Source organism: Neofelis nebulosa, chromosome 7, assembly GCF_028018385.1.
Source record: "Neofelis nebulosa isolate mNeoNeb1 chromosome 7, mNeoNeb1.pri, whole genome shotgun sequence".
Taxonomy (NCBI): Eukaryota; Metazoa; Chordata; class Mammalia; order Carnivora; family Felidae; genus Neofelis; species Neofelis nebulosa.
The window spans coordinates 80,404,123-80,416,318 of NC_080788.1; the positions used below are offsets into that span (position 1 = coordinate 80,404,123).

A 12,196-nucleotide genomic window follows, 5' to 3' on the forward strand; every position below is an offset into this window, starting at 1 on the left:
TCTGAGCTGTCAGCACAGAGCCCGACGCGGGGCTCGAACTCACAGACTGCGAGATCATGACCTGAGCCGAAGTCAGCCGCTTAACCGACTGAGCCACCCAGGCGCCCCTACCTGACTCTTTTTCTTTTTCTTTTTTTTTTTTTTAAATTTTTTTTTTCAACGTTTTTTATTTATTTTTTTTGGGACAGAGAGAGACAGAGCATGAACGGGGGAGGGGCAGAGAGAGAGGGAGACACAGAATCGGAAACAGGCTCCAGGCTCTGAGCCATCAGCCCAGAGCCTGACGCGGGGCTCGAACTCACGGACCGTGAGATCGTGACCTGGCTGAAGTCGGACGCTTAACCGACTGCGCCACCCAGGCGCCCCTGACTCTTTTTCTTAACAACAATGCATGGCTGTTGTTCTCGGAATCCCCATCCTATTCTGCAATGTACAATCTGCAATCAGAGACACTGAGAAGTGGTGTACATTTAGAGGTTCTGCCAAGATTAATTGTTACCCATTGATACTTGCTACATTTCTGGATTGACATGAAGCATGTGCAGAATTCAGGGTAAACAACTGCTCATGTGAACATATCCAAACATGACTTTTGAGGATGTCAGGTAGGAAGACCTTCCTTTGCCCTATGGTCCCTCTATCTAGACTTAGAAGCAAATTGACACGAGACAGATTAACACAAGAAAATCAAATTTAATAGGTGTAGCACAGGGAATCAGCATAGATATGAAATTCCAAAGACAATGAGGCAACCCGAAGGTTAAATGAGCTAAGGAGAGGAGTAGGGTCTGAGGATATGGAGGGGAAGGAGGTCATTAGCAAGAAGGTGAAAGGAGATGTTTAGAAAAACAAGGTTGCCCCATCTTGTAGATAAGTTCCTTAGGTAAGGTGGAGTTTCTATTAATAGTTGCTTCCCGTTAAAGCTCTCCTTTCCAATGTAAATTCAGGCACTCTTAGGGGAGGCAGAGAGCTTTTCCTGCATCTCCTGGGTTTTGATTGCTTTTAACTAAAAAAAATCTTTGCATCAAAGTGGCCCATTGTGGGGCAGCCTGCCCTAGGCCCCTACAAGGAAATATAACCCTGCTTGTGTGTGCTTTTATGGAACATTGTCATAAGAGGTGGCAAAGCTTTCTCTTTCTCAAGTTTCCAAAATAAGGTATTATCCTTATCATAAATGTATTCGATATATAAAGCTGATGATTTTCCTCCAATTTGAAAGCCCTGAATACCTTTACTCTGGGCTCTCATCAGAATTGAGTTTTAGCTGAGTGCTACTCAGCTCATATTTGAAGATGATCTATGCAATATACATTCACTTATTCCTCTAAGTTACCATTTCTCAAAATGTATTCCCCCCCGCAGGATATCCCCAGGTTTTATGAGAAAAAGGGGTTCCATGTTTGAGTCAGTATAGGAACACTGTTTTCATTATCCCAAGACTCTGAGGCCCATAATTATGCTTACTAAATATTACCACGTCCAATGCGTAGATAGAGCACGAAGCACTTTCCAGTGATCATTTGATCAGGAAATGGTTTTTTTTGCAGAATATTTGATAGGGCCATTACTTTGAAGAAAATATTTTGGGAACACACAGCTCTTTCCCCCTTGCTAGCAAGTTAGAATCACCAGAAATGTCTGGTGATAAAGATAAAAGACAGAGCCACCTATTACTTTAGTAGTTGATTGTAATATTATACTATAGTTTTGTTTTTATTTTTGTTTCCCTTGAAGGAAGATCACAAGAATTACAGTTTTTCATCTGTAATGAAAACTACTGTAGAAAACAATGTTAACTATGCAAATAATATGCATATTAGGATAATGTGGCATAATACTTTTCATTTAGCACCCAAAGAATTTGTTTCCCATTATTAAATAATGTAATTCCTGTACCCCATTTTCATTAACTGATAGGAATTTCAGAAAAATTAACTATTAATTATTCTAATATAATATTTTATTTCTCACATGACCTGTGATGAAGAAACCTAATAACTTTATAACTCATGATTTTTTTTGTTTCTAGCTTTTAGCTATTATGAATAAAGTTACAAACATGCTTCCAACAATATCATTCACATTGGCACCCCCTCAAAATAAAATACTTGGGTATAAATCTAACCAGTTATGTATAAGATCTGCTTGAGGAAAACTATAAAAATTTGATGAAAGAAGTAAAATAAGAACTAAATAATGGAGAAACATTCCATGTTCATGGACAGGAAAATTTAATATTGTCAAGCTGTCAGTTCTTCTCAACTTGATCTATAGATTTAATGCAATCCCAATCAAAATCCTAGCAACTTATTTTATGGATGTCAATAAACTGATTCTAAAATTTAGGAGGAAAGGAAAAAAAAAACAGAATAGCCAACATAATATTGAAGGAAAAGAACAGAATTGGAGGACTGACGCTACCTGACTTCAAGACTTACTATAAAGCTACAATAATCAAAACAGTGTGTTACTGGTGAAGAAGAGACAAATATCATATGACTTCACTCATATGTGGAATTTAAGATACAAAACAGAGAACATAAGGGAAGGAAAGCAAAAATAATATAAAAACAGGGAAGGGGACAAACCATAAGAGACTATTAAATACAGAGAACAAGCAGAAGGTTGCTGGAGGGGTTTTTTGGGGGGGTGGGCTAAATGGGTAAGGGGCATTAAGGACACTTGTTGGCGTGAGCACTGGGTGTTACTAGAGGGGATAAATCACTGGATTCCACTCCTGAAATCATTATTGCACTATATGCTAATTTGGATGTAAATTTAAAAAAATAAATAAAATAATAAAAATAAAAATAAAATCTTAAAAAAAAGAAAGAAGAGACAAATAGATCAATGTATCAGATTAGTGTGCCCCAAAACAGACCTTCATAAATATAGTCAACTGATCTCTGACAAAAAAACAAAGGCAATACAATGTACAAAGATCCCTCAACAAACGGCACTAGAACTAAACATTAACATGCAAAAAATTAATGTAGATGCATACCTTACATACTTTAGTAAAAATTAACTCTAAATGGACCACAGACCTTAATGTAAAGTACAATACTATGACATTCCTAGAAGATAACATAGGATAAAAACCTACATGGCTTTGGATATGGTGATAGCTTTTTAGAAATAAAATCAAAGGCACAATTCATGAAAGAAACATCTGATAAACTGAACTTCATTAAAATTAAAAAAAAGACTTCTGTTCTGCAAAACACATTGCTAAGAGAATTAGAAGACAAGCCACAGACCGGGAGGAAATATTTGTAAAATATTTGCAAAAGATAGATCTAATAAAGGATTATTATCTAAAATATACAAAGAACTCTTAAAACTCAACAATAAGAAAACAACTTAATTTTAAAAATGGGCCAAAAACCTTAAAAGACACCTCACTAAAGAAGACAGTGCCTGGGTGGCTCAGTCAGTAGAGCATGAGACTCCTGATCTTGGGATTTTAAATTGGAGGCCCACATTGGGTATGGATATTACTTAAAAACAAAAATCTTTAAGCAACAACAAAAGAAGATATAAGCAGACAGCAAATAAGCATATGAAAGAAGCTCTACATCATATGTCATCAGGAAAATGCAAATTAAAACAATGAAATACCACCATATACCTATCAGAATGGCCAAAATCCAGAACACTAGTAACACCAAATGCTAATAAGGACAAGGAGCAATAGGGACTCTCATCCATTGCTGGTGGGAATGCAAAATAGTACAGCCACTTTGAAGACAGTTTGATGGTTTCTTAAAAAACCTAACATACTCTTACCTTAAATCTAGCAATCAAACTTTATGATACTCAGAAGAGTTAAAAAAAAAAAAAAGGCTTCTGTCTACATAAAAACCTGTACATGGATGTTTATAGTAGCCTATTCATAAGTGCTCAAAATTGGAGGCAGCCAAGATGTCCTGCGGATAAATAAACTGTGGACACCTAGACAATGGATATTATTCCATGCTAAGAGGAAAGAGTTGTCAGGCCATGAAAAGATATGGAGGAAACTTAAATGCATATTACTAAGTAAAAGAACCCAATCTGGAAAGGGTACATACTGTATGATTCCAACTAGAAGACATTCTGGAAAAGGCAAAGCTATGGAGAAAGTAAAAAGATCACTGGTTAGCAGGACTGGGTGAAAGGGAAGAGGGAAAACAGCTGGAGCACAGAGGGCAGTGAAAACACTTTGTATGATACCATAATGATGAATACATCATTATACATTTGCCCAAATCCACAGAATGTACAAGGCTGAACCCTAAAATGGGACTTTAGGTGATTATGATGTGTCAGTGTAGACACATCAGTATTAACAGAACTACTGCTCTGGCAAGTAATGCTGATAACAGGGGCGGGAGGCAGGGGTTAAACAATGCACGGGTTGGGGCAGGTGGTATATGGGAAATCTTTGTACCTTCTTTTCAATTTTGCTGAGAGCCTAAAACTGCTCAAAAAAATGAGGTCTAAAAAAATGAAAAAGCAAGAAATTAAAAAAAAATGCTTGTACATATCTTTATATGCCTATACACATTTCTGCTGAATATATACCAAGGAGTAGAACTGTGGATTCACATACATGTTACTCATATGTTCAGATTTAGCAGATAAATGCCAACCATTTTTCCAAAGTTGTTGAACCAATTTATATTCACAGTAGTAGTGTATGAGAGTTCCAGTTGCTTAATATCTTCATCGATACTTGTTATCATCAGTTTTATTTTTAATGTTAGACATTCTGGTATAGAGATATTTCACTGTAGATTAACTTTAGACTCCTTGATAACTAATGATGCAAAGGACATTTTTATGTTTATTGATTATGTTCTTTTATAAAGTGCTGTTAAAACAAATATTTTTGCCTATACCTTAAATGGGGTTGTCTGTCTTCTAAATTTTTATAGATGTTCTTTATATATTCCTTATATATTTATATATATGCATCTTTTATAATATACATATGTTGAAAATATCTTCTTCCATTCAGTGACTTGCTTTCCATTCAATGGTATTTTTTGCTGCAAACAATTTCTGAATTTTAAAGATGTCTAATTTATCACTTTTTCCCTTTGACATCAGTGATGTGAGTCCTGTTTAAAAAGGCTTTCCCAACTCCAAGTTCTTGTAGATACCCTTCTCTGTTAGCTCCTAGAATTGTTAGCACCACGAATTGATTTTGTATGTGGTATAAGGTAGGATCAAGATTCATGTTTTCCATACAGATATCCAATTTGTCCTAGAAATATTTGTTGAAAAGATCAGCCTTTTTTCATAGCAGTGATATTCTTGTCAGAAATCAGTTGGCTTTGTCTATATACATAGTTTCTCAACTCTCTTTGTTCTGTTTGATTGGTTTATTGTTCTGTTGTTGCATAACACCATATTATTTTTTGATACTCAGACCTTGTATAATCTACACTGTCTTAACAGTCGCTTTATAATATGTTTGGAAATTTTCCAGCTCGGTTCTACCTCAGGAGTTCTCAACGCCAGCATGACTGACATCTGGTGCCACTTTGTTGTGGGGGCCATCCTGTGCACTGATCTCTCTGCGATTTCCTTCTAAGACATTGGTCCCTTAAATCCTAATTGCTTTGGTTGCTTTTGGGCACCTCCAAATATTTTGTTCTGTTCTCTTCTATTTTATTCAGCTTGTATAATTGTCCCTTGTAGAACAGTTGATCAGATACAAGCTTATTCATAGCTAGGAGCAGAAGTTCTGAAAGAGATTATTTCACTTTTTGCCTAAGATTAAGTCTTGTATAACACGGTTTCAATGGATTTTGATTTTTCCCAAATACTACAAGAACATTTGTAAATAAAAATAAAAAGATGAATAAAGCATAGAGAAATTATAGGATTATTTAATCCTGACTTCTCTTTTGCAATTTTCTTAAGACTATAAAATTAATATAGTCTTAATAAGTATACTTATAGTATATAATATATACTATATATAATATAATATATATGATAAATATATATACATAATATATAATATACATATAATACATATCATACATAATAAATATATAATATATATATAATACATATAATACGTAATATATATAATACAATAATATAATACAACATATTAATGTATCCTACTCAAGGACCTACTGAGTTTTTCTCATTTCCTTCTAATGCTGGTGATGGTGTGCAGAGAGGTATACACCCCTGCTGAGCTGTTATACCATAAATTGACTTCATTTTGGGTCTTCTTAAAAGATGGACTGCTTTATGGTTGGTATAATGAATACCGTTTACTGCCAAAATTGATGATAGATAAAGCCTATCATATGATTTATGTTGTTATGCTCGTTTTCTATCTTAGTGGCATTATGGAAATCTGAGATTCAATTTAGGTGCCAAAAATGAATAAATTAATAGAATTATCAGTGTCTTAATCTGTATGTGAAATGGTGATTTTATTAAGTCATCAAGTATGGATAGGAGAAACATTTTCTTACATTTGAGAGAAAATCTATACACTTGTCATGGCAGACTTGCAATATGGGTGATATAATGAGATTAATAAGCAATGTCATCTTTATCTTGGTCATCATCTTTTTTGGAAATGGAAAAATATCCCTTATGGTATACAGAACTAAAAGGTTTTACTACTATTGACATAATATTTCTTTTGATTAGGCATTCACTCTAAATTTTAAACTGTAATTACTGACCTTTTCTGCCTTGCCCAGGGATAAAGAGGGACATATTCACTGTACTCCAACATGCCTGGGTACAGCGGGGTGGCTTTGTTCCTACATAAAGTAAGTAGCCAAGGCATGACCATGACCCAAGGCAACTGGAAAATACGTGCCCTCCTCAAAGCAGGCCAGTATTTCTTCCTTTCTCAGGTATTGGATAAAGCAAAAGATAAAGAGGTATCCTATGAAGGCACAAAAAGCTTTGACACATGTAAAACATGACTTTCAGAGCCAGTATGTCAAATAGTATCACAGACATTATTTCCACGGGCATTTCTTATTTAATGGCTACCCGTTGGGCATTTTACACAAGTTTATGAAAGTTTAGGATAACAACAGTTTTCAAAGTATTTTATGGCCCCAATATTTTCTCACCTCAGAAATATCTGATTTGATCACAATTATACCAGCATTCTTGACAGACATCGTTGAAATTTGATTTTTAAAAATATATATTAAAAAAACATTTTAAGCATTCTACTATAAAAATTTCCACTCAGCAAGAAAGCAGTAGTAAGTTTCAACATTTCATGTAAAACATAACTTGTGATCAACTAATTCAAATGATGAAATAATTTAATTTGGCTAAATAAAGCAATTAAATAATTTGATTTAAAAACTTGTATTATAGTCTATAGATAGGTAACCTAAATTATATTTACGTATAAATGGTATATATTTATAAATATATGCATGTAAATAATTTCAATATGTAATTTAATTTATACTTATAACATGTAAATTATATATGTGATGTTTTGAAGTATATATATGCATGTCTGTGTATATATGTATATACATGTATTTGTGTGTATATGTACATATTATAAAAAGTTGAGAAAGATCTAAAAGAAGAATCTTTAGCATTAATCATCTAATTTATTGTAATAATGAAAGGCTTTAAAGCTTTAGATTCATTGTGGGATGTTAAATAATTTTTAAAGAATTTGAAAACAATATATAATTAATATACAATTTTGTTTCTTAAACTTACTTGTAAGTGTTCTATAAATAGTATGAGTCTCAGTGACTATCTTAAAAGCAAGAGTAACTGCTAGCACTTGAAAAGTCACTACTTACAAAAATTCAAACTAAATCAAGGAATTTTAGAATTGGGAAGCTGACATGAGAGTTATTTGAAAAAGTAAATAGCTTTTGATTTAAGCACCTTTTTCTTTAATGTCTGTTTATTTTTGAGAGCGAGAGAGAAAGTGTGAGTAAGGAAGGGGCAAAGAGAGAGGGGGGACAGAGGATCTGAAGCAGGCTCTGAACTGACAGCAGAGAGCCCAACATGGGGCTTGAACCCACAAAGTGTGAAATCGTGAGCTCAGCCAAAGTCAGACACTTAACCGACTGAGCCAAACCAGGCGCCCTAATTTAAGCATCTTTCAATGAAAATATCACTAGTTCCAATTAATGCAACATTATGTAATAATATAAAATGATACACATACATTCTGAATAGTTACCAAACATAATATATTCTTCTAGTTAACAGCAGGATTAAGTACTTGCCTTCCTCCAACAGACTCACTTCATGAAAGACTGAAAACACAACAAACTCTCAATTTTAAGTCAGTCATGGGAAAATAGTATGACATTTTCCTATTTACCAAAATGAGCATGCATTTGAATTATATGTCTTGTTCATGCTGTAACAAAATTGAAGTGATAAGGATCACAACAAAATATTTTCCAAACAAGGGACTAATACAACTTTTGAGAGATGTATTCAAAATTTATTGCCCTTTTCCACATCAAGAGGGATGAATTTAACCTTACTGTTTTAATAATTTTTAATTTTTTTCAATTAATTTTTACAATAGCTAGATTACTAAAAAGTCTTTAGGGGAGGGAGTAAATACGGGAAATTTAAGGCCTCACATTGTTTGCCTATTTTCCTATTTTAAATAATTCACATAATTACCACAATTTTTACTTGGTTGTGAATGTTTGGAAAATTCGAATTTAAATTTCTTAAAAAATATTTAAGTCCTATCCACAAAAGTGTTTAGAGCTAATGGAAATGCTTAAAGCATTTGAGGGCTATTGTTCTCATAGCATTTGTCAATCTGTGTCACCCTGACAATACCCTGGAATGTATGCCAGTATTGCCAACAAATTAAAGACTTTCATTATTTTCATAAGAACAAATTTAAACTTTTCTCCCAAAATAAATATGCAGCTATGTCACAAAGCACTCTAATAATCTTCAGAGAAGAACATCTTTCATCTTTGGTTTCCCAATTTTGACAAAGTGTGTTTTGCAACATTCACATGTTAGTTTGTGCTGGTCTGGCCCTATGACCATGATGAAACCTTACATATTTTCTAACTGCACTGAGCTCATAAATGAAAGCAAACTCAAAGTTGTTGGATATTTGATGAAGCACTGACCAGTCTACAGTACAAACCCTGAAGAAACACAGTCAATAACACCCTGGCTGTGTCCTCCCTCCCGGGGTGCTGTCTTGGATTGACACTGTCATCTCATTGTCCCACAGATCTCTCATGCAAATGGATAAATGGAAAAACAGGAAGCTGTACCAGGAGGGGCTCGTCAGGGGCACTGGTGGAGAGCTCAGCAGATGCTGTGCGGATGGTGCTGAGCCCAGTGAGAGAAACATTCGAGAGCCTTCTCCTCCTCACGCCACTGCAATTGTTGGGGATTTTAAATGCACATCTCTTATGGTAATTCAGTCCGCATCCTGGAAAGAGAAAGTAAAAATGATTTTTGTTCAACCATAAATTAAAAGCTCTTCTAGTATCAAGTTATGCATTTTTAAAAATAGTATTGTTTTCGTTTTTCTTGAGGCTATTTAGAAATTCAAATTTTCTTTTGAGCTTTTTCTGTTTTCTTTTCAGAAATTGTAAATAAGGTGGGTTTTGAATTCTGATTCTTTTGGATGAGCTCAGCGACTACTCTGGTTATCATTTTTGTTTAAATATTCTTGGATATAATGGACTTGGACTTTAAGGGATCTAGCAAAAACAAAAACAGAAACAAAAAAACCCAAAACCAACCAAACAAAAAAAGAAAAAACAAAAAACAAAAAAAACAAAGAGATCGCCTGAGGCTTTTTTAGCTGCCACAAGTTAATGTGAGTGGACACATAAGGGAAAGTTAATCACAGTGCATCACAACTTTTGAACTTGATGTGAATCCTGGCTCTATAATTTTTTTGTTTACATGACCTTGCACACCTCAGTTTGGCTATCGATAAAATACGGATAATAACTACCTTGTAGAATTGTTAAGAAACATGTTACATTTCTTTACATGCTGGTTTCCACATTTTAGATAATTAGGAAAGCACCATTTTTTGTTTGATATTTCCACTATGTATAGTTCCCTGTGTGTCACACAGGAGGCCAGAAAATTTCCATAAAGCCACACTTCAGGCAGTTTCTTCTAAGTCACTGTCACCTAACTTGTCTTCTCAAAGACAGAAATTCAAAAACTGTGGTTAGCTTATTTCTAGGTTGCATCATAAATGCTTGGTTATATTGGCCAAAGTTCAAACAGCTCTACCTCCTACAACTCAGAGAGAACACTGTATGATTGGAGTATTTTTAAGATTTATAATGGTGTTCTAGCCACTTGAGTTTAGAGTTCTTTTCATGGTAAAGTTCATTTTATGGCAAACTATGCTATTGTTAGGAACATGGGTACAAGTTCCAGGCCACCACTCTACAGCTGATTGACCTTGTATGGTTTAATTAACCTCCTAAATTTCTGCTAATTTCAACAAACATTTAGCGAATGCCTATGAATCAAAATTCCAACATGGGGTGCCTGGGCGTCTCAGTCGGTTACACATCCGACTTCGGCTCAGGTCATGATCTCATGGTTTCTGAGTTCGATCCCCGCATTGGGCTCTGTGCTGACAGCTCAGAGCCTAGAGTCTGCTTTGGATTCTGTGTCTCCCTCTCTCTCTGCCCCTTCCCCATTCTTGCTCTCTCTCTCTGTCTCTCAAAAAAAAAAAAAAAAAAAAATTAAAAAGAATTTTTTAAAAATATTGAAAAAATTCCAACTTAAGAAGCAATTATTATTTTCAGTTTGTTGCCAAAATAACCAACACAAAAGAAACACATCCACGTAGTACAGGGAAAATGATATGAGAATCAGGTTTCCCAGATCAGAGCAAATAAGCTCAAAACAGGAAATGTAAAGAAATGAACAGAGCAGAATCCATGCATCCCCAAAATTGGTGGAAGACATAAAGTTAAGAAGACATTATTGTAGAGGGCACAACATAAGCAGGTAACTTATGTGTTCCAGCATGGGATCGACTTGGTTGGGAAGGAAAGACCTTACCTTCGCATTTAAGGCCTTGACGCACCAAACCCCACAGCATTTCTCCACAGTGATCACAGAAAGCCGGAGCTCTATACGAGTGAACAAAAAGAGCGTGGGGACGAATTTGAAAGTCTTCAAAGGTGGCAGAAGCTGTAAAAATAGTAACATTGGAAAATAAGTCAAATAGATACTCTGACCTATAGATAATTAGCATACAGGATAATTATTTTTTTAATGTTTATTTAGTTTTGAGAGAGAGAAAGACAGAGAGAGACAGAGTGCAAGTGGGGGAGGAGCATAAAGAGAGAGAGGGAGACAGAATCTGAGGCAGGCTCCAGGCTCCCAGCTCTGAGCTGTCAGCACAGAGCCCCACGCAGGGCTGGAACTCAGGAACTGTGAGATCATGACCTGAGTCAAAACCAAGAGTCTGATGTTTAAGGGACTGAGCCACCCAGAAGCCCTCAGGATAATTAAATATCTAAATATGGATCAAACTCTCCGGGCAAAGTCAGGAAAGATAAGATGCAACATTGCTTGGCTTTAGTGGTGAGACTCCATTCTTCTCACCCACAGCTTTACAGCTGGTGGCAACCCCCTCGCTCTTCTTCCCGTTAGTCAAAGTTTCAGGACACTTTGATGATAGGCAAAACGTGGAAGAAAGCATGAATGAAAGGACAGTTCAATAAGATTTACAAACACCTGCTCTTACTTAAAAATGTTTTGCTTTTTCTTCTCCAAAAAGGCAGTAAGAAATATTAATAGAAAAAAAGAAAACTTGATGGATTTAATTTAGACAGATCAGAAGATGGTATACGTGACTATGACCATGAAAAGGTGTATCAGAAGGGGGAGTGTCCCTCTGGGAGACAGGTAAGAAATCTGAGCAGCCTCTTCTTGGGGAGATAGAGTTGTTTGACCTCCTAAGGCAAGATAACCAAGCATTTATAACAAAGTGACCTCTTCACCAATATGTCAGAGAGATTTAATACATACACTGGTGAATTCCAGTCCACTCTTTAAGAAATACACGTTACCAAATCATACTCATGATGCAGGGTACGTTTTGTTTTCGCATATTGTTACTGAGTCTATATAACATTCCTGCAGAGTATTGAAATTGATTATTTTTTAATTATATTTTTCCAAATAATATTTCTTATTGTGTTAC

General features: G+C 35.1%; 1 protein-coding gene across 3 annotated transcripts in view; it reads right to left on the minus strand.

Moving 5' to 3' along the window:
- Positions 1-12,196, minus strand: part of PRKD1 (protein kinase D1) — a 335,451-nt gene that overhangs the window by 72,370 nt on the left and 250,885 nt on the right. For all 3 annotated transcript variants that reach the window (XM_058738713.1, XM_058738712.1, XM_058738714.1), the window contains exons 3-4: positions 11,047-11,178; positions 9,276-9,436 (exon numbers count right to left, since the gene is read on the minus strand). In XM_058738713.1, the coding sequence (XP_058594696.1) occupies positions 9,276-9,436; positions 11,047-11,178 (293 nt within the window). The remainder of the gene's footprint in view (positions 1-9,275; positions 9,437-11,046; positions 11,179-12,196) is intronic.